The sequence below is a fragment of the Lontra canadensis genome, unplaced genomic scaffold (genome assembly GCF_010015895.1).
Source record: "Lontra canadensis isolate GAN:19392208 unplaced genomic scaffold, GSC_riverotter_1.0 scaffold1, whole genome shotgun sequence".
NCBI classification, from domain to species: Eukaryota; Metazoa; Chordata; class Mammalia; order Carnivora; family Mustelidae; genus Lontra; species Lontra canadensis.
Window position 1 is genome coordinate 106174863 of NW_022630995.1, and position 22323 is coordinate 106197185.

The window sequence follows — 22323 nt, forward strand, 5'->3', positions numbered from 1 at the left end:
AAAATATTTCTGCGTGATATTTTAACTGAGACCTTAATGAGAAGACGGTGACCACTGAAAGGATCACGGAGAAGAGATTTCTTATAGGGAAGCAGTGGTGCCAGAGTGTAGCAGTAAGATGGACAGTGATTCTGAAGCCTCTATATAATCAGGAGTCTTTCACCAGAATCATCAGGAACACATGTATAACCACAACTCTTGTCTACAGATACTCTCTTCTCTTCTCCTTTCCTTTTATTTTCTTAATTTTAATCATCAGCATAATTATACCCAACACCACTGTTATGCTTTACTTTTAAAGTAGTTCCTTATCGGGATTATTCAAGAACAATCTTTATAATATGCTCTTCTATTTGTAATTGCTACTACAGAGGACTCATTTAAAACTGCCATCAAAGTCATCATTATAACACTTTCACCCTTAATTCGTTGCAGTGGGTCTTACTGTGAAGCAATGTGGAGGTTACCAAAAGGATCTAAAGAAGGAAAACAAATGAGGAAAGCAAACATCAGCTGATTGATTCGTTCTTCATTTTATGTCATTCTCAGAAATAACCGTGGTTGGAGAGAACCTTCCAGTACTCTGATATGACACAACTGTAAATACAATAATAACCCCAGGCAGAGTAGGTTTGAGGAAACAGTTTTCCACAGATAAGATGGAGAGATGGAAGTTGATTGGAGGAATCTCTGCCTTAAAATACGGGAAGGAAATGTATAGATAACAGCCAGTAGTGCCTCTCAAGCACTAGGAAGATGATAAAGAAAAACATGGGGAGAAAGGGCCGAGTGTTTGGCAAATGCCAAGTTCTTCCTTATGTCTAAACCAAGGGTTGTGCTTCTGTAACAGTGACTGGAAATAATTGAAGTAGGCCTTGGATTTCAGGCTAAGGGGGTTTAAATCAATTTGGTTGTTAAGGGAACCACTAAAGAATCTGAAGGATGCTAGTAATGTGATGTTTTGTATGTTCATGCTCTCCCCAAGTTATGGACTTAAGAAACCTGCCTCTTACTTTGATTTCCTGGTCCAGATAATTTGGTATGCAAACAGTATTCTCTTTGATGTCAGTCTTGGTACTCATCACCTCTGAAGAACAAGAGTCAGCAGTGGAGCATGCTTTTGGAGGAGACAGTGGCTTTTTTACCTTTATTTCTTCCTAAACCAAAGGTATAATATAATCAATATGCATATCCAGCCCCTTATATTTTCTATGAAAGTTGAATATAAAATGAATAAGAAATATTGTAGCTAAATAAAGGGACATACATGAAAGTAAAGAGAGGTTAGTTTTAGTCTTCCCATAAAAATCTAATTATCAAATATTTGCATTTGTAGACAGAGCACATAGTGAGATATTATTTACATTTGGTGAAGCCATTTTAAACCCTTGGTTAAACACCAAGATAGTAATTTTTGAATACTGTGTAGCCTTGGGGCACCTGGGTGGCTCAGTGGGTTAAAGCCTCTGCCTTCAGCTCAGGTCATGATCCCAGGGTCCTGGGATTAAGCCCCACATTGGGCTCTCTGCTCAGCAGGGAGCCTGCTTCCTCCTTTCTCTCTCTCTGCCTGCCTCTCTGCCTACTTGTGATCTATCTGTCAAATAAATAAATAAAATCTTAAAAAAAAAAATACTGTGTAGCCTTTATTGTCTTGCTGCTCCAGATAACAACCAACTCATAACACATGAGACTGTTCTGTCAAGTTAGGAAGATTTATGACAGGAAGAAGACAGTCAAAAGATTTTATGCAACATCTGTGAAGACAGACACTACATGCTGCTTCCTTGCTCTACTGAAGGGCAGCTGAGAGCTGCAGAACCAGAGAGGTCAACTAAATTACTTCCCCTGATCAACTGGAAGAGGAAAGAGAAAGGCTGTTTTCTTGTTCTAGGAAGTAAAAGACTCTGTAATTTAAAAATTAAAAAAGGTTATAAGAGCTCTAAGTCCAAGAAGAGTTATAGAAGCCTTAGATCTATGTGCTTATTCCAAGGAAGGATTTTGACCTTCAGAAGGAAGGGATATTTAACACATGCAGAAGCCAGTGGCTGAATATGTCAACAGCTGGAGACTGTGATGATTGAAATTGATGGAACAATATTGAACTACTGACATTTAGTGAAGATAAATCTATGCTGTATATAGATGTATTCCTCTGTTAAAGTTTATCATATAAGAAGACTTCTTGTTTTAAGGAACAGCAATATATGTCTTTTGGTTCAACCTTCCCACTAGGCACAACTAAAAATGCACATCAAAAATTTGAAAAAAAATTATAACTGTCAAGGAGTGAATAAAGTAGGAATTAATAGGCCAAAGTAAAGGGGAAGTAAGAAGCCTCAGTTGTGGGGAGTATAGTAGTCATTTTTGCCCTGAAGTCATTGTAAGATCCTGGAGAGTGAGAACTTTTCTTGTGACAGTTTCAAAGGTCCTGAAAGAGAGAACTCAAAGCTCAGGATCCAAATAAGGGCCAACAAAGGGCTTCCCTCTGAGATGAAGGTGATCCAGAAGTGCAATGGTCCTTCAAGAAATATAACCTGAAGTCAAGATTTGAGCTTGGCTTAAGTTAGTCGAGGCTGGTAGGCCTCTGGGTTCCTAAAGAAATAAACACAAAGTTCTCTTTGGAAAAAAGTGCTTTTACCACGAGCTTCAGATTCCTACATATAACTTTTCATACATAATGTCCAGCAAGTAAGTCACGAGACAAAAAGAAATTATAGGGCAAATTAGAAAAAGTTTTAAATTAATGCTGAGAGCAAAAACTATGAAAGCAGTTAAAATAATCCTCAAAGAAGAATTTACAGCTAAATATATATATTAGAAAGATAAAAGAAGTCAAGAACAATAAAATAACATATGTGACTGGAAAGAAGGAAAAGATAACATAACTCAACAAAATAGAAAAGAAATATATAACATAGAGAGTCAAAAAAACCCACAAAAACTAGTTCTTTTTTAGACTAATTGATAAACTACTTTGGAAACTGATTGAGAAAAACAAAGACATAAATTAATAAATCTGATTGATAAAAGGGTATATCTTATAGATACTGCATATATTTTAAAAAGAATATGGGGTTATTATGTATAACATTGTCAATAAATTTGAATGTTTCAATGAAAGGAATAATTTCGTAACCAAAATAATTTCAAGAAGAAATAGAAAACCTGAAGAGTTCTATAATGAAACAGATTTCAAATCAAAGGATGTTAACAGGATTGAAGAAAGTAATTTTATAATGATAAAAGGGTCATTTTATCAAAAGGACATAACAAATCTAAATTGTAATACTCCTAATAAGAGAGCTTCAAAATACATGATTAAAAACTAGATTTAAGTACCATGTACTAACTGATTATGCCACTAGAGCTCTGAAAAAGATTGGTATAAATTAAAAGAGAAATACAGAAACCCACAACTATAGTCAGGGATTTCACCACCTCTTTCTCAATAATTGATAAAAAAGTGGAGAGGAAATCAATAAGGCTACAGAAGACCTGAATGACAGTGTCAACCAACTTACCTGATATTTATATTACATTCTACCCAACAACAGCAGAGTGAGCATTCTTTTCATGATACATGGAAATTTTATCAAGGTTTACCATATTCTGGGCCATATAACAAGTTTCAATAAATTTACAAAGTTTCAAAGTATACAAAGTATCTTCTTTAACCACAGTGGAATTAAATTGAAAATCAACCACATAAAGATATCTTTAAGATACCCAAATACTTGGAAATTAAATAACATAATTTTAAGTAACCCATGGAGAAGAAATTAAAAAGTAAATTAGGAAGTACTTTGAACAGAATGAAAATGAAAACTCAACAATGTAGGGGCGCCTGGGTGGCTCAGTGGGTTAAGCCTCTGCCTTCAGCTCAGGTCATGATCTCAGGGTCCTGGGATCGAGCCCCGCATTGGGCTTTCTGCTCAGCAGGGACCCTGCTTTCCCCCTCCTGTCTGCCTGCCTCTCTGCCTCCTTGTGATCTCTGTCTGTCAAATAAATAAAATCTTAAAAAAAAAAAAAAAACCTCAACATTGTTAAATTTGAGGCATGCAGCCAAAGCAGTGTTTATTTAAAAATTATAATAATATATGACCATGTTAGAAAGAAAAACGGTCTCAACTCAATGACCTAAGCTTCCATCTTCTATAAAGACAAGAACCAAAATCGATGAAATAGGAAAGAAAAACAACAGATATCATCAATGAAATGAAAAGTTTATTCTTTGAGAAAATCAATAAAACTACCAAACCTCTAGTTAGATTCATCAAGAAAAAAAAGAAGACACAAATTCCCAATGTCAGGAATGACAGGCAGAACATCTCTACAGATCATATAATCATTAAAAGGATATGTTATGAATGACTTTATATCAGTAAATTGAACAACTTAGATGAAATGGACAAATACTTTGAATAACAGAAACTACCAAAGCTCACTAAAGAAGAAACCGATAACCTGAATGTAGACCGAATGGTCTACATCTATATGAAAATAAGAAAATGAATTTGTAGTTAAAACCCCAACTCTAAGAAAACTCCAGGCCCAGACGGCTTCACTGAAGAATTCTTCAAAATTTTAAGAAAGAAATAGTACCAATTCTACATAAAATCTCTCAGAATTTTAAAGAGAAATTCTGAACTTACTCTATGAAGCCAGGGTTATGCTAGTACTAAAACCACAAAAGACATTACAAGTAAACTGCAAACTCATATTTGTTATGAACGTAGACACAAAAATGTTAAACAATATTTTATGAAATTAAATATACAAAAAGAATAACACAATATGACCAACTGAGTCCCCCCCCCAAGCAATGCAAGGGTAGTTTAACATTTAGAAGTTAACCCATGTAATTCACCATATTAGCAGATTTAAAAAGAGTGATCATTTCAAATAGATGCAGAAAAAGCATTAGGCAAAAACCAATCCCTATTTCTGATACAAACTTTTAGAACACTAGGAATGGAAAGGAACTTCCTCAAGCCATGTGAAGAGCATCTATAAATAAAAAAACTTACATCACATTCAATGATGAAAGTATAAGGTTTATCCGTATAATTAGGTGTGAGGCAGCAGTGTCTGCTCTCATCACTTCTATTCAACATTGAACTAGAGGTTAGCCTTTACAGTAAGGCACAATAAAGAGGCAAACATCATGTGGACCTGAAACTATGATAGAAAAATTTTAAATTTGGACTTCATCAAAGTTATAAATTTTGGTCCTTCAAAAGTCACTGTTCTAAAAATCAAAGTTAAGCCTCAGACTGGAAAAAAAATTTGCAAAATGTATATGTGACAAAATAATTTTTATCTAGAATATATAAAGAACCTTTACAACTTCATAATAAAAGACCCACAACCCAATTTACAAAATGAGCAAATATTTGAATACACATTTCTCAAAAGAAGATATATGGATGGCAAGTAAGAACATGACAAGAGATCAACCTCACTAGTCATCAGGGAAATGCAAATTAAAACCACAGTGAGATACCACAACACACCCACTAAATTGGCTAAATTTAAAAATACTGACCATCCTAAATTTTGGCAGGATGTGAGGGAAAGGAAATAGGTAAACTGCTGGCGGAAATATAAAATCATACAACCACTTTGGAAAACACTTTGGCAATTTCTCAATAATTTAAACCCACACCTATAATAAGACCCAGTTGTTCCCCATCTACCTATTTAACCAAGAGAAAAGAAAATATATACCCATACAAAGACTTGGACACAAATGTTCATATCAGCTTTGGCAAAAATTGGAAACAAGCTAAATGTCCATTAATGGGTGAGCATGTACACAAATTGTGGGATACCCACTGTGGGATACCCTGATACAACTGAATACTACTTAGCAATAAAAAGGAATGAGTTATTGGTCAACATAACAGCATGGGCAAATTTTAAAATAATGCTGCTGAGTTAAATAAACCATTTTGAATGTTTCTATTTAAATTCCAGTTGTTAACATACAGCATTATGTTATGTCAATTTACAACAACATGGATGGAACTAGAGGGTATTATGCTAAGCAAAATAAGTCAGAGAAAGAGAAATGTCATATGATTTTACTCATAGGTGGAATTTAAGGAACAAAATAGATGAACATAGGGGAAGGGAAGGAAAAATAAAATAAGATGAAAACAGAATGAGGCAAACCATAAGAGACTCTAGGAAACAAACTGAGGGTTGCTGGAGGGGTGAGGGTGGGGGGATGGAGTAACTGGGTGATGGGCATGAAGGAGGGCACGTGACTGAATGAGCATGGGGTGTTACATGAAACTGATGAATCACTGACCTCTACCCGGGAAACTAAAAATACAGTGTATGTTAACTAAATTGAATTTAAATTTTAAAATGTTTTAAAAAGCTGTAAAAAATATTGTGAAATGTACCTTTTCAGAAAGCTATGTGAAGAAAAGGAGAGGAAATGACAGAAATTGAACTAAATAGATAATTGTAAATAGTTGTTTCTTTACCTTCTTAATTGCTAAGGGATTCTCACTGGAAGTTTTGAAGCACTCCTTGATTTTTCTACAGGGCTCTAAAACGATATTGCAGGAAAATTATATTTAGATCAAACTGAAAAAACTTCTATCACATGACACAGACATCAGTTGCTGAAATAAATGAGAGTATACCTGGATTTCAAATAAGGTCAACTCAGAAATATGTTTATAAATATTGGAAACCTTGCAGGTAAAGTTATACTACAATAACATAATAAAAGGATCTTTATGTTTACAAAACTAATTCAATGCCCAAGAAGATGGTACAAAGAAAAACTGGAAGAGCTTTCTCCATCTGGGTAAACTAATTTTTAAAAGTACATATTTCAGTATGACATGTTTTTCTCTATTTCCTGTCCATATAACCAACACCTTCTCTAATCAAAGAGATTATATGTGTGCTGTTTGACCTGTGGCCAGAAGGAGATGTGTGCTGAGTTATAATTTCATTTTTTATTTTATTTGTTATTTCATCAGTCTCTCACCCCCACACATTTCATAGATTCATCTTACAAAACCACCCTAAAACCATTTTAATGTTTACCTGATTCCCTTTTGCATTAATTTTAAGTTATATTCTCCATAAGCAATGTTATCTTTTTTATGGAAAAACAGTTAACACAATTTCTTAAAAGATGAAAAGATTTGGTGCATTTCCCAAAAGTAACTGAATTCATTAGTCCTAGCTGTAGCATGAAAAATATTGTAAAGTTACCTCCCTCCAGAAGAGAGCAGGGAGGAAGTAGGAAGAACGGAGTTATGGGCTGTGAGTCTATCAAGTTAGTGTTCACCGCTGGGAAACAGAAACCACTCTATTTTAAACTAGACTGTAAATTAGACAGAGAATTCAGTGTTTGAAATTTCACTGGAAGGGCTGGAGCAGTGAACTCTGGTGTTGACTGTCACAAATCACTTCAAGAGCATCGCCTTGTCCCTGGGCCACGGAGGGGGCACAGCCTTTATCACAATCTGGAGGAAGGGGAGTCAGGATGCCCCTCACACTTCAGTTGCTGTCACAGCATCTGTGAGGCTAAAGATTAGGCACTGGGTGACTGCTATTGTCAGAAAGCCACCATATCTGGTGACTTTGCCACAGACACCCATAACTCCAGAATCTGAGCACTGGGATATCATAGTGGAGAAAGGGGGGTGCCCTTGTCTCCAGTCATGCCTGAGGGCAGACAGCAGCCAAAACAAAGACCTGAGCCCCACACCTGAAATGTAAATCTTACCAGATGGTGACACTTCACTCCCATCAAGGGGCTCTTACAAACTGTTAAATTTCTGGGTTTTATGGTATGAGAAGGAACACCAGAAAGGTGGCGGCATATATGGGGTTTTGATTCCTTGTTGCTAGTGTGTAAGGAAGAGGAACTCTTGAAAGCATGAAGTGAGTTAACAAGTGTGAAGACCTTAGATTGGAATCACATGGTAAGTACTAATGGTCCATCTTATGGTTATCCTTTGAAGGATAATATATTTTCCCACATTATACAAAATAATTTTCATGTGCCCTGAAACTTTCAGTAATAAGAGAAAGAGAGGGGCGCCTGGGTGGCTCAGTGGGTTAAGCCTCTGCCTTCAGCTCAGGTCATGATCCCAGGGTCCTGGAATCGAGCCCCACATCGGGCTCCCTGCTCAGCAGAAAACCTGCTTTCCTCTCCCACTTCCCTGCTTATGTTCCCTCTCTTGCTGTCTCTCTGTCAAATAAATAAATAAAATCTTAAAAAAAAATCAGAGAAAGAGAACTGGATACAATTTCCACCACCCAGAATTCCTTCTGTTTTACCTAGCGTTTTAGATTTTGCCATACTATAATTTTTTAAAATATATTAGTGTAAGACATACAACATAATGATCTGATATGTGTATATAATGCAAAATGATGATCACAGTTAAGTGTAGTTAACTATTCCCTCATAAAATTTACCAACTCTTCCTTGTGATGAAAAATATTAAATCTCCTCTTGTGACTTCCAAAAACACAATATTGTTAACTCTTTGTTCTGCTGATTACAGAACATATACTTTTCGTTTCAATTCAGTAAACATTAATTAATTGATTACTAAAGATCAAACACTGTGCTGGGACCTGGGGAGACACCAAGAATACCAGAAACACAGAAGGCAGTAACACTGGGCCGGGAGCTTCAGGAGCTGACCGCCTGGTGGGGGAAGACGGAAGCACGAAATCCCATCGCTACTTCATTTCCCTGACTCACTTTTTGTTGCAGTCGTTTCCCAATCATGTTGGCTAAACATTCATTTTTAGTACCTCTTAGGTACTTTTGTTGGCATTAGAGACAAGAACCACACATATATGTCCTGGACATAATAAAGACAATAATATGTATTAACTTTACTGAGTTTAAATGAGATTAAATGAGTGAAATGAGATTAAATGAGTGAAAATTTTTCATAATGAATTTCCTATTTCATAGTGAGAAAATTTCATGACTACTTAAAAATCACTGCAGCTATATTAACAATCATAGAGACTATCCTCCCTGCCCTCCCCGCAACCCCCCCCCCCCATAGTTTGCAGGAGGCCTCAGGAAAGATTTCATGAGTTGCAAGGGACTCACCAGAATGAGGCCTTGGGGGCACCTTGACATTGATTGGGGCTGGCGAGACTCCTCTGACGGGGCTCTCCGGGGCTACAGCGCTGGGTGCATAACCGCATTTGGCAAATGGTATCTCGTCCTTCTCCAAGTGGTTGAACTGGCCAACACCCCACAATGCTCCCAATGAGCTGTCATCATCATTCACGGTACAGATGGGAATGTTATTCAAACCTAGGTAAGGATAAACAGACCAAACAACCACATTAGGTTTGGGGCAGATTTTCTTCAAATGATCAGCCATTTCCCAACCAGATATTGTTAAGTGTACACAAGATGTCAGACTATAAATTATATGAACCAGTGCCAGGTGGCTATTCTTTGAAGGTCAGTGTAGCAAATTTTGTTTGCCATACATGCTTCCTGAAAATGTTCTACCATCTTTTTAGCCTTGAGAACCAGGCTCACATCTTTGATCTCGGGGTTAACCATCAAGTACAACAGATCTGCCTCTATCCCAGACAGACCTCTCATTTCCCAAGTCTTGAGGATGACTGAGGAACTATGTTAGCCCTCTTCATGAATATCACATTCAGGGGTTTGGAAGCATCCAGAATGTCTCAGTACACGGCCTCTGAAAAGACATACATTGGCCCTGTTTTTGTCCTCGCAGAAGTTTAAACGGCAATGGGAGCTCGGAATAGGAGGCAGGATGAGGTAGATTGTGGTGGAGGGAAGGAAGGAAAACACGGTACAAAGGAACCTCCTTCCTCATGTCTGAGCTTTCTAGGCTCCTTCACTCTCTTGTAATAGTTATTTGCCTTTGACTCATTTATTGTATTATAGACAGATCCTCTTCCTGGTATCAATGCCATGGTCATGACATACTAGACAGCTTAGGAAATGAAGGTATACAGGACTTTGTTCTATGTTAAACACTGAGAAGTTTTGAGAGATAGGAATGGATGTCTGCTTTGTTTCCAAGAAGTTGCACAGGAAGCTTCTGAATAGTGTTTTTCATACTTGCCCATTTTTCTCAATTTCCTTCTAGGACTATCAGTCTTATCTGCTCAAATGACATCAAAAAGTTCTTTGCTGGAAACCCTGACTGAAATTTACCCCCTCACACTGTCCCTTTGAGTGCTTTTATTCTTCCCATAGCATTTGTGACCTATCATATCTGTTTGCACATTGCTGGGCTGAGCTGCCCTCGAATGTAAGCTTCATGAAAGCATGCATTTTGTCTGTTTTGTTTTGTTTGCCACTCTATTCCTGGTGTCTAGAATAGTGCCTGGCACAAAGCTGATGCTCTATGATTATTTATCAAATGAATGAATAACACAACCAAATATAAACCTTTTATTTAGTCTGATACTTAGAACTTTACTGATATTAACTGGTTCCAAATAGAAATGAGAATAATATTTTTGAAGATAACATCACATCTTACCATTTTATCTTAAACACCTGAGATAATGATTGACCCAGGTGCATGGTGAAACATTACTTACCAAATGAAATAAGATATTAACATGGAGACATGAATGATGAAATCCCTATTTTCTCTGTTATCTCCTTTAATTAAAAAATGGTAATAAGTAATATGAAAGAATTCAGATTCTATCTATCCCAGAGTTAGGAAAGAACTACATAAAAATGTAGAAAGTGCAATGTCATTAAAGTGGCTCCAGAGTCAAATGGGACAGTATTAAACGATTTAAAGGGAAATGTGAAACCCAACCCAGCAGTGAAGGAGATCAGGACAACATGAGTGGGAATTTCATTAACTTCCTCAAAATACAGGAGAATTAGGTAATGGAGTCTGGGGCTCAGGAAGGACCAGCTCCCCCTACTGGACATCAAATTTCTGTTCTGCAGGATTCCAAAGGTCTCGCCTTTCAGAGACTGCTGGGTGAAAATTCAAAGTTCACATTTCTGCCTAATTTTCTGATTGATATGCAACCCCAGTTTAATGCGAAAGTAACTCTAATTTTTTTTCCTTTTTTTCTTTTTTTTTTGCCCAAGGTAACTGTTTCCCTACTTGATGGTGTGCTTTTAACATTGGGAAGGTTTCAAATAAAAGATAGAAATTATAAAATGTGAGAACTACATACTATTCTTATTTGTGGGTTAAGTTTAGTAAAAACCATTGCGTATGTGTTTTTAAAATGTATATAATATTAAGCAGAAAAGCACGAGAATATAATTAAGTTGGTAAACAGTATAGAAGTGTTTTTAAATAATGTATTTGTCTATATTTATGCTTAATTTATTTAATTTATAGGAGTTATTTATAGCTTAGTGAGAATTCACACAATAAAGATGTGAAATATTTTTAAAAAATCAAGTCTACTTAATGCATAATTGACATTTAAACCTTTAAAGGTATTCTTTTACTAAGTTTACGAATGGGACTAAATATTAATCAACGATCCCTTTGAAGTGATTGTTAAAATTTTCTAGATGTATAAGCAAAATAATAAAATTTATAAGGTAAATGTAAAATTTAAGTTTAAAATTTAAAATTTTAAATATTTAAATATAAGTTGAAGTTTAAATTTTAAAGTTAAATTTTAAAGTTTACTTTAAAATAACAAGTAACTGCATTAATCTTTATTGTGCATAAAACTTTCCATCAAGAATGCCAAATACTTACTATCAGGATAGCAAGTGCTATAAAAATATTACTACTCCACATCACACCCTCCTCTCCAGGCCAAACATGATCCAGCCTCTACAGACCAGCAGGGGAGTGGGGGTATGGTCTGTTTTTCCTCCCCCTTGCTCTTCCACTCTTCCTTCCCCACTCACTGCTGTCAGCTCCTCTGGAGTTGGGGTGGAGGAGGAAGGAATAGTGAAGGGGACACAAAGTCCTGCTTGCTTAGTGGTTTTAATTTAGTGTTGAGGCATCTGTGAAAACAGATTTGCGAGGCAGAGAAGAAAGGCTGGCTCTTTCTCACATGAGATATTTTTATGGGTTCTTTGGAGACCCCTGGCTGAGGAAATCTCTGACACTGTTCATTGTCATGGATAATGTATCTACCAGATAATTGCTAACATCTCTTCCTTCCCACCTTCGCCCCAGGTGAAACGTCACCAGCCTCTTTGGGCTGGAGTTGTCCAATGAGTTAGTCCTCTTGGGCTGGGTCCTTGCAAGACAGTTCTCGACCAGCTTCTTCCGAGTGTCCGCTCCAGCCCACAGGAAACAACACTCTTTGCCTGGTCTTCTGTGGGAGAGCAACTCAATCCCAGTCTGTGCCACTGACACAGTGAGCTTCAGCCAGCTCCAGGCAGCTCTTGTCTTGAGATTTTAGAGGAGAATCAGACACCATTCTCTGTGTCCTCCATAACACAGAAGAGACAGAACAAGTTCACTGTGTAGTCTCCCCATGATCCACTACAGAGACAGGGTAGGGCAGACAGGAACAGCATGGGCAAGGAGCGAGCTAGCCTGTGAGACCTGTGTCCTCTCTGGACATTCTCCATAAATGATTCCCTGGAAAGGCCTGCACGTTTGGTGAAGGCAACGACTGCTGCTCTTCATGGAGGGGAGGGGAAGGGAAGGACACAGCACCCCAGTGACTCTTTTCGAAGAAATCTTCACTCTCTCTCCTTTCTATCAAGTTTTCTCTAAAGCAAAAAAGCCTAGAGGTAGGCTACCATCATAGGGCTAGTTTCTAAATTACTTCTTAGCAAGTCATGCATAAATGATCTCAAAACATGGCTTTAGCAAAAGTTCCAAAAAGCCTCATTTAATTCCATGACTAAATATAATGTTTTTTTGCCATGAAGTAGGGGTACTCAAATTTCTTTGGCTATTGTGCCCTTTGTTCAAACACATTTTACCCCATCTTTGTCTCTTGCCCAGATCTCTAGGACTCTTCTGAATATAGCTTAAAAACTCCAGACAACCAAATGTAATTTAAAACCATTTCTCTCTGTTTTCAGAGATTTTTCCTATCCCAGCTTCGCTGCTATTTGTTTTCAGTCTCTTTCTCTGGATTTTCTGTGTCTATCCATCCCTGTGTTTTTCAGAGTTCGGTTGGGATTTCTTTCTTGGGCGATAACATTACTGTTTTAACCTAAATGCTCCTGCTTTTCACATCTACTTTACCCTCATCTAACCCTTAGCCTCCAAGTCCTTCTATCCATTTCTCTACTTGGTCATTTACTCCTGAACGTTCCATTGGCATATCAAGTACAACAAGGTTGTCTGAAATGAAGCTTTGAATCTTACCTCTGACATATGTCCTTCATCCTATATGCTCCAGATTAATAGTTGGTTCACTATCCACCCAGTTAACCAAGTTAAAATAAAACTGATAATAATTCTAGACTTTTTATTCCATCCTTAAATCCATTAAATGCCCAAGTGCCACTAATTGTTTCTTCTTAATTTTTATCATGTATCTTCCAGTATAAACCTCTGTGAAATGCATTCTTGACACTCCTCCAGTGGTTTCCCTATCTGTGTATTACATCTGAACTTCCAGCATACTTCTATCATTGCCCATAACACGATGTATTATAATTATTTCCTATTATTCCTATCTCCTCCAAGTACATTGTGAGCAGAAACTGGCTTATGTTGTGTTGCTAACAAAGAGCATATATGTATCACAAATAGAGACTTTAAATTAACATTTCTTAGAATGAACAAACTTACTGATGATTTAATTTTTTAAGGATTTATCTACTACAACAGCATTAGGTCTCACAGACTTCAACACTTGAATGCTGGTAAAAATGGACCATAAGAATTATCTTTGGGGGGAAACTAGTGAAACGAGTTGTAGTATCCTTGTGCTGAGTGTGGGTTCAAACTACATATCTGTTAACAGTCAAAATAGAGCAGGTTGCAGCTCTTCTCTTCCTCATGCAATTCCAGTTACTAGGCTTTCTAGAATTAGCATGGATTTCCTTGAAAGATTTCCAAAGAAAATTTTCTATTCAATTGAACGTATATTTATATGTGGATATACACTACTATAAGCAAGGCTTTGTGGTAGGCATTGCAGGGGGGTTGAAGACATAAAAGTCAACCCTTTGCCTGCCAACAGTTTTATACTGTATTATAGGTATAAGATAATTCAAGGCAGAATGTGAATTACATATACAGGAGTTATATATCAAGTACTTTCAAGTATTTGGAAGTCAGAAAAAAATATTACACTCAATTTGGTAATATTTGCCCTCATAGAGAAAAAAACGTTCTAATGAAATGCAACATTTTTCTCATGTGGGTTTTAAAAACCTGTATCATCAGATTTTGCCAAGACAACAGATTCCAAGCCATCTATGACTTCTTTATTGTAATATCTGTTTCCTCTCTCCTGGCCTTCATTTTTCTGATCTTCTTTAGGAATTTGTTTTTGGTGTTCACCCAGCCATTCTCATTCAATCTTATTTTATCTCATAACCCTGTGATGGCTTTCCCTATACTGCTCATCTGGGCTTTTCTCTTGCTCTAACCCAAAGTTCAGTCTTCATTTCTTTGCCCTGCTGTCTGCCCTGGCCCATCCTTCATCTCTCTCACTTGGATGACTGGGTCAGCCTTTCAACTGATCTCCTAACCTCTTCTAAGGCCACTGTTCCCCTTCCACTTTCTACAATACAGCTAGAATGAGTTTTTTAAAGAATGAAATCACTTGCTCAAGGACACACAACTAGATAGCTGAGGTAGAACATGAACCCTCCTTAAAATCTGTCAGAGGCTCTACATTTTTATCTGGGTGTAATTTAAGCTTCCTTCTTTCCTTCCACAAGAATTATCTAGTACCTCCCACATCACAGCCACTCTAGGAAACTGAAAATAAGTGGTGAGCAAAACAGACACATCTTCAGCTTTCAAGGAGCTCACAAATTTGTGGAAGATGCTTGATAATAATCAAATAAAAATATTTAGTCATAAGCTGCAATAGTTGCTGTAGTAGATGTGGGAATGCACTACCCAAACCATGCCTTCAGGACTAGCACGCTCATCCGTCCACCTGACATGTGTCAGCGACTGATGGCTCATGCTGAGTCCCTCTCTGGAAACTGCTCTCAGCTGAAGACTGCTTTCATGCGTGATGAGACCATGATGAGACCATGACCAATAAGTGGTTGATGGGGGTTACAAAGGCCTGACTCCCTTGCACGATGGAAACTTGACCAGTAAGTGGCTGATGGACATTACAAAGGCCTGACCCCCTTGCTTTAAGCTGCAACACCTCTACAGAGCTGTCCATGGCTCCTTATGGGACTGACTGAGGCTTCTTTTATTTACATTACTGCTGTCCAGTCCTGCTTCCCTGGCCTCCTATATGTGTTGTTCCGAAGAGCAGTTCCCGATAAACCTCCTTCACACAAATCTCCATCCCAGAGTCTGTTTCCAGAGAACCTGATCTAAGACAATTGCCCTGATAGAGTACTATGAGAATATACCTTAAAGAAAGTGAATTTAGATTGAGGATGTGGAGCCTAGAAGTCTTTTTTAAGTTACACTTAAACCAAAACCTGAGAAACAAGAAAAAGCAAATAATGAGGGGATTTTTTGGTGAGAGGAAATAGTATGAGTGAAAATCCAGAGGTGGGAAAGGTCTTATTATACGTTCAAGGAACTTAGGCAAGTGCAGTATGGCATATGTATAATGAAAATGGGTGGGTGGGTGGCTATTGATAGGAGATGAGTCATAAGAGGCAGAGGCCACAACATAGTGAACGTTTTAGTCTACATCAAGATAAACGTTATCTTAGATACCTGGGAAATCTCTGAAGGGTTTTGAGTAGTGCATTGAAACAGTTAAATTTACATTTTAATATGATCTTATTCTGTGGAGAGTGGATAGGATGAGGGCAGGGGTGGAAATAGGGCAGTTAGGAGGCTACGAATTACAAAAGTAGCAGTCAGACCAAGAGATAATAATGGCCTAGAAAGGAGCTGTGACAGTGGCCATGGAGAGAAGTAGCTTAATTTGCAAAATATTTAGAAAAGAAAGTAACAAGATCAAGTTAAGTATTGCAAGAGGAAAGGAAGGAGAGGAAGGAGTTCAAGAAAGGCCCAAAATGTATGGTACCATTTACTAGTTCAGGTAGACTAGTTGGAGAAATACACTTTTGAAGGAAGATCCAGAGCTCTGTTTCAAAGCGCCAAATTCAAGGTGCCCATGAAGCATCCAATGCCTCACATATAGGTCAAGCAGGCAACTGAATATGGAGGTCTCAATTTTAGAAGAGTAGTCTGAGTCTAAGACACCCATTTGAAAGCACTTGGTCTATACAGTTTTTGGAACTTGTGAATGGGTAAATTGTAGTAGGGTCACGGTATAGATTAAAAAGAGAAAATGGCTAAGGACTGGGGTTTGAGGGACTCCAACATTTCCTACAGAATCAGGGAAAAAAAAAACAACTCTGGGAAGGAGCAGTCAGAGAGATAGGGGAGACAATTAGCAGTATATGATGTTACAGAAACTAAATTTTAAAAGAAAGAAAGAAAAAGAAAGAGAAAGAAGGAAAGAAAGAAGGAAGAAAAGAAGAGAAGAGAAAAGAAAAGAGAAAAAGGGGAAAAGAAGACATGAGGCAAAGATGGAGGGAAAGAGAGATGGAAGGAGGGAGGGAGAAAGGGGAGAAAGAAGAGAAAAAAGGAGAAAAAGTAACAGAAAGGGAAAAAAGGCTAGAGGGTAAAATGTATGCTTCTCTAGGGCTAATATTTAGCCTGTAAATGCTAGCACGAATATGCAGTTTGTTAAAATATTGAACACTTTTAAACCAATTGGTCAGTTGTTGCTGTGAGCTCTTTGGCCCCCCTCCAGGTCCCTTTCCTAGCAGTCAGGAAATCCCAGGGTTAATGCCTGGCACAGGGGATGCTTGCAGACTCTGCTCTAACCTCAAGTCTGGCCTCTGGTCTCGATGGTCCATACCCGTGCCTCACCATTAGATAAGTATTCTGAGTAGTATCCCTGTGTTTACCCACCAGAATCATCAAGTAGTCCAGATGCAAAGACAGAGAGATTCTAGGATCTTGAGTTCCCTTACCTTTGATATGGCAGACCCTTCTGGGGTGAGGGGTGTGCCGGACTAGAAAAGAGCTTCCACTTCTAGCCATGATATGGCTGCCTTTGCTCTCAAAGGGAAGAGCAGACGCTGGGGACTTGAGGCTCATGTTCTTGAGGTATTGGTTTGCTCCTCTCCGCTGTTGCCCCAAAAGGTCCTGGGATTCTACCTTGTTAACCTCACTTCCAGAGGTGCTTAGACCCTGAAATCATAGAATGACATTCATTCTGACGAGGGGTTCTTGACATTTCCTTACACATCAAACATTTCTTCTTTGTTTGCACTGCATTATTTCTCCTGTTGAACAACGTGAGGCTATTTTACTTTGGACCAAATTTTTGTAAACATTGAAATGAATACTGGCATGGGTGGAACAGAGGCATTTTTCCCTGGAAAACTCAAAACCTTAAAATATGTTCTATATTTAATTACGTTTAAGGTCACTTTGTTAGCTTACCAACATAAAAATACATAACGTAGCTATCAATTTTGAAATAATAAATGAAAATGAGAGCTTTAAACTATAATACCCACAAATGTGTTTTACATTGATGTACCTTTCCTATTATGATGTGATACATATAACGAGGACCTTCCCTATTATGCTTTAAGACAACCAGCTTCTTAAATTTGTATCATCTTCTGAGAAGATGGTAAAACCTAAAGGAGAAAGGAAATCTGATAGTTACATCTACAAATGATATTGCATCTACAAATGATAAACTAGGGAAACTGTGGCATTCGTTAGTTGCAATTTTCAGTAATATTTAATGATTTTCTCTCAATCACTCAGCAATCATTTATTAGACACCTACAGTGTCATAGGCCTAAGCAATCAAAGATAATGTTATGGCTCTTTGGGAAGTTACATTTATGTGGGGAAATTTTCTGGATGAGAAACACAGGAAAGAGTTAAATAAACTTTCTCTCTCTCTCTCTCTTTTTTTTTTTTTTAAGATTTTATATATGTATTTGTCAGAGAGAGAGAGAGAGAGAGAAAGCACAGGCAGGGGGATGGCAAGTGGAGGGAGAAGTAGGCTCCCCACTGAGCAAGGAGCCTGATGCAGTACTCAGTCCCAGGACCCTAGCATCATGACCAGAACGGAAGGCAGTCGCTTAACTGACTGAGCCACTCAAGCGTCCCTAAGCAAACTTTCTTAAAGATGGCATAATATTGGGGCGCCTGGGTGACTCAGTTAGTTAAGCATCTGCCTTGGGCTCAGGTCATGATCCCAGGGTCCTGGAACGAAGCCCTGTGTCCAGCCCCATGTCGGGCTCCCTGCTCAGTGGGAGCTTCACCCTCTCCCTCTGCCATTCCCCCTGCTTGTGCTCTCTCTCTCTCGCTTTCTATCAAATAAATAAATAAAATCTTTTTAAAAAATGGCATACTATCTTGAAATTTGAAGAAGGATTTTTTTTCTGGTGTTATATTTCCTATCTTACATGGAAATCTTATTCATCATAGCAGTACTGGGAAATACACATTTTACTACTAACCATTGCAGGGAGTTTTTCTGGTTAGAATAATTTTCAGCATTCAAATACATCCGTGTTCTAGAAACTGATCTCAAGATTGGGGCACACATTTTTAGTTTATTGACTACCTTTTTAGACCATAGAATCTGTGTTCAACTTTTTCATGGTATATACTCAGAGTCTATGGTATCTAAATTTCCAGCCCTGTTGCCACAAAACACCTAATATTAATAAATTCTAAACTTATTCTAGGCTAAATAAAATATATTAAAATATTTGGAATTCATAAAATACTGTTATCTAACAATAAAATGTGTATTTTCTTCTTGTTCCTCATAAATAATGAGGAGTTAGTTCTAACCTCTTTCCTTAACTCAAACTGTAGAGTTACTGATTCTTTCTGTGTGAGATCTTTCATACAATTAAGTTAGTAAATTCATTTTATCTCTATTGGGGAAAAAGGATACAGTAGGCAATTTGGAGAGTGGAAAGGACACTGACCTGAAATTTAAAAATGATATATATATGGTCCTAACTTTGTCATTAACAAGCTAAGTGACCAAGGATAAATACCTTTATTTCCTAGATTTTGATTTGCTCATCTGAAACTTGATGGGATTGATGGAGTGGTCAGCTAGAATATTCACCTGTTCTACTATGTGTGTCTTCCCCACATCAATCATTCTCTTAGGTTAATTTGAAGGGTAAGGATATACTTTAAATTCTGGTGTTATAGGTCAATAAACAAACAATGAAGAAAACGCTTCTTTTTCCTCTTATGAAAATTTTGGTGCCTCCAGGAAGTTTGAAATTCATACATTTAAAAAAGTGCTATAGGATTTACTCTGGGATTACAGAAAACTTAATTATATGATGTTGTGACTTTTATTGCTTCTATTGGAAGTTTCAAAATAATTTCAAAATAGTTGAAGAGATAAAGGCAATATGTAAATATTTTATCCATATATATCATTAAAATATTTACAAAATCAACAAACATTATGGACTATTGAAAGTCTGATTTAAACTTAAATTTTTAGGGCCACCTGAGTGGCTCAGTTGGTTAAGTGGCTGCTGAGGTCATGATCTCAGTGTCCTGGGATCGAGTCCTGGATCAGGCTCCCTGTTCTGTGAGGAGTCTGCTTCTCCCTCTCCCTCTGCACCTCCCCTTTGCTTATTCTCCCCACCCAAATAAATAAATAAAATCTTTTTAAAAAACCTTAACTTTTCAGAAATGAGGTAAATGAATAACTCAAGACAAAGTTGTACTTTGAATTGTTCTAACAAGTGATCTAATGATGAAAAAAATAAAACTACCTCGAACCTGAAAAAAAGTGAAACTATATTTCACTTTGTGAAAGACATTGTTAACAGAATGAAAAGGCAGATCACAGACTGGGAGAAAATATTGTGATACACATATCTGATAAAGGACTTGTATCTAGAATAATAAGGAACACTTAACACTCAACATTAAGAAAACAAATAGCTAAATTAATAACTGGGCAAAAAAGCTGAACAAATATCTCCTCAAAGAAGATAATCAGATGGCAAACAACAATGCATATAAAAAGATACTCAACATCATTTTTCATTAGGGAATTGCAAATTTAAACAATGATATACTGCTACACACCCATTAGAATGGCTAAAATCCAACATACTGACAATGCCAAATGTTGACAGAAACGTGGAGCAACGGGAACTCTTATTCATTGCTAGTGAGAATGCAAAATGGTATAGCCACTTTGGAAGACAGATTGGAAGTTTCTTACAAAGCTACACATATCCTTACCATATGATCCAGCAATTGCACTCCTAGATATTCACCCAAAGGAGTTGAAATCATGTTGACATAGAAACCTACACATGAATGTTTGTTCATAATTACCAAAAAATGGAAGGAACCAAGATGTCCTTCAATAGGTGAATGGATATATAAACTGTGGTACATCCATACAATGGAATACTATTCAGCAGTAAAAGACGTGAGCTATCAAGCCATGAAAAAACATGGAGGAACATTCAACGTATATTGCCAAGAAGCCAATATGAAAAGGCTACATACTGTTTGATTCCAACTATATGACATTCTGGAAGAAACAAAACCATGGAAACAGTTAAAACATGAGTGGAGGCCAAGGAGCTCCCAAGGAGACGTGGGGGAGTAATGAATAGGTGGAATGCAGGAGATTTTCTGGGCAGTGACACTAACCTTGATTATACTGCTCTAGACTGTAACTGTGGATCCATGACATTATGCATCTGTTGAAGCCTACAGAACTGTACAACACAGAGTGAATGCTAACTTAGAGTATGGACTTCAGGGGCACCTGGGTGGGTCAGTGGGTTAAGCCTCTGCCTTCGGCTCAGATCATGATCTCAGGGTCCTAGGATCGAGCCCTGCATCAGGCTCTCTGCTCAGCAGGGAGCCTGCTTCCGCCCTCTCTCTCTACCTGTCTGCCTACTTGTGATCTCTGTCTGTCAAATAAATAAATAAAATCTTTAAAAAAAAATAAAATAAAGAACGGACTTCAGTTACTAATAAGGTATGATATTGGTTCATCAATCATAACAAATGTACCACACTAACACAAGATATGAATAATAAGGAAGACTAGGTAGGCAAGATACTCCCTGTGCTTTCTGCTTAATTTTTCTGTAAGCTGAAGAACTACTCTAAAAACTAAGGTCTATTAATAAAACAAACAAACAAACAAACAAACAAAACAGAAACTACCTCAAGTCTAAAGAAAAGCAAAACTCTTTCAATTACTATAAACAATGGCCACATCTTATGCTTCCACCTGTTGCTGATACTGATTTTAACACTCTTTGACAATTCATTCCTCAGTTATTTTAATGTATATCATTCTAAAGTTCATGAACTGGCTTAGAATAATTTTTCTCTATTAAGATATCTCTTTGTTATAAGCACTGATTTTGGACTATAACTTTTTAAGACTTATAAACTCAAAAGAAATGAATGAATCATTAATTCTCAGATGTAAGAATAGATTTTCCCCCCCAAAGATAAGAGAAATATGAAAAGAACATATTATTAAAATAAGGAATTAACAGAAGAACAGAAAATTATTTACTCATTGGTAAACAAAGATTATCTTTATTATACAATCAGAAATATCACTTATTTTATAATGAAGTGACTAAAAATTTTTCTAAATCAATGTTAGAGATACCCTTCAATGCAAAACTGGTCGATGTATATCATGGATTGATTCTGTAAGACTAAACCAGTTATAATAACTTCCACAAATAAGCCATGGATTCTTTACTACACCCAAATACAATTTTATGAAATAATATTTTTTAAAAAACCCAAAACAAACAAACAAAAAGCAACACAGAGAAAACAAAACACACACACACTTGTTTCCACTATTTTAGCTTGCTAGGTTTTTACTGTATAATATGGAGTAGTTCTCAACCTACTTCTCCATCTTGATGCACATGACAGGTGGTGTTCACAGGAAAAGACACATCCCCATCTCATGTTCCAACTTTAAAGAATGCATTCCACAGTTGTGGAGAAGCAAAGTACTAAAAGCATTTTCAGTCACTGCAACTATGGTGTGTCAGTAACTGTTGTTCAGAAAAGCTGTAGGTATTAACAGGTTTTAACTCCAATCTTTCCAAACAGGTAGGCAAATGACATTGCCACTAAATACCAAGAGACAGTGTTGAAAAACTTACCCTTCTTTATATTA

At 37.1% G+C, this 22323-nt stretch overlaps 1 protein-coding gene across 1 annotated transcript in view; it reads right to left on the bottom strand.

Moving 5' to 3' along the window:
- CUNH4orf17 (chromosome unknown C4orf17 homolog) overlaps window positions 1-22323 on the bottom strand; it is a 33132-nt gene that overhangs the window by 8933 nt on the left and 1876 nt on the right. Inside the window, exons 2-5 of the mRNA XM_032861134.1 lie at window positions 17102-17321; window positions 9110-9319; window positions 6495-6559; window positions 1014-1157 (exon numbers count right to left, since the gene is read on the bottom strand). Of these exons, the coding sequence (XP_032717025.1) occupies window positions 1014-1157; window positions 6495-6559; window positions 9110-9319; window positions 17102-17228 (546 nt within the window). The 5' untranslated portion in view covers window positions 17229-17321. The remainder of the gene's footprint in view (window positions 1-1013; window positions 1158-6494; window positions 6560-9109; window positions 9320-17101; window positions 17322-22323) is intronic.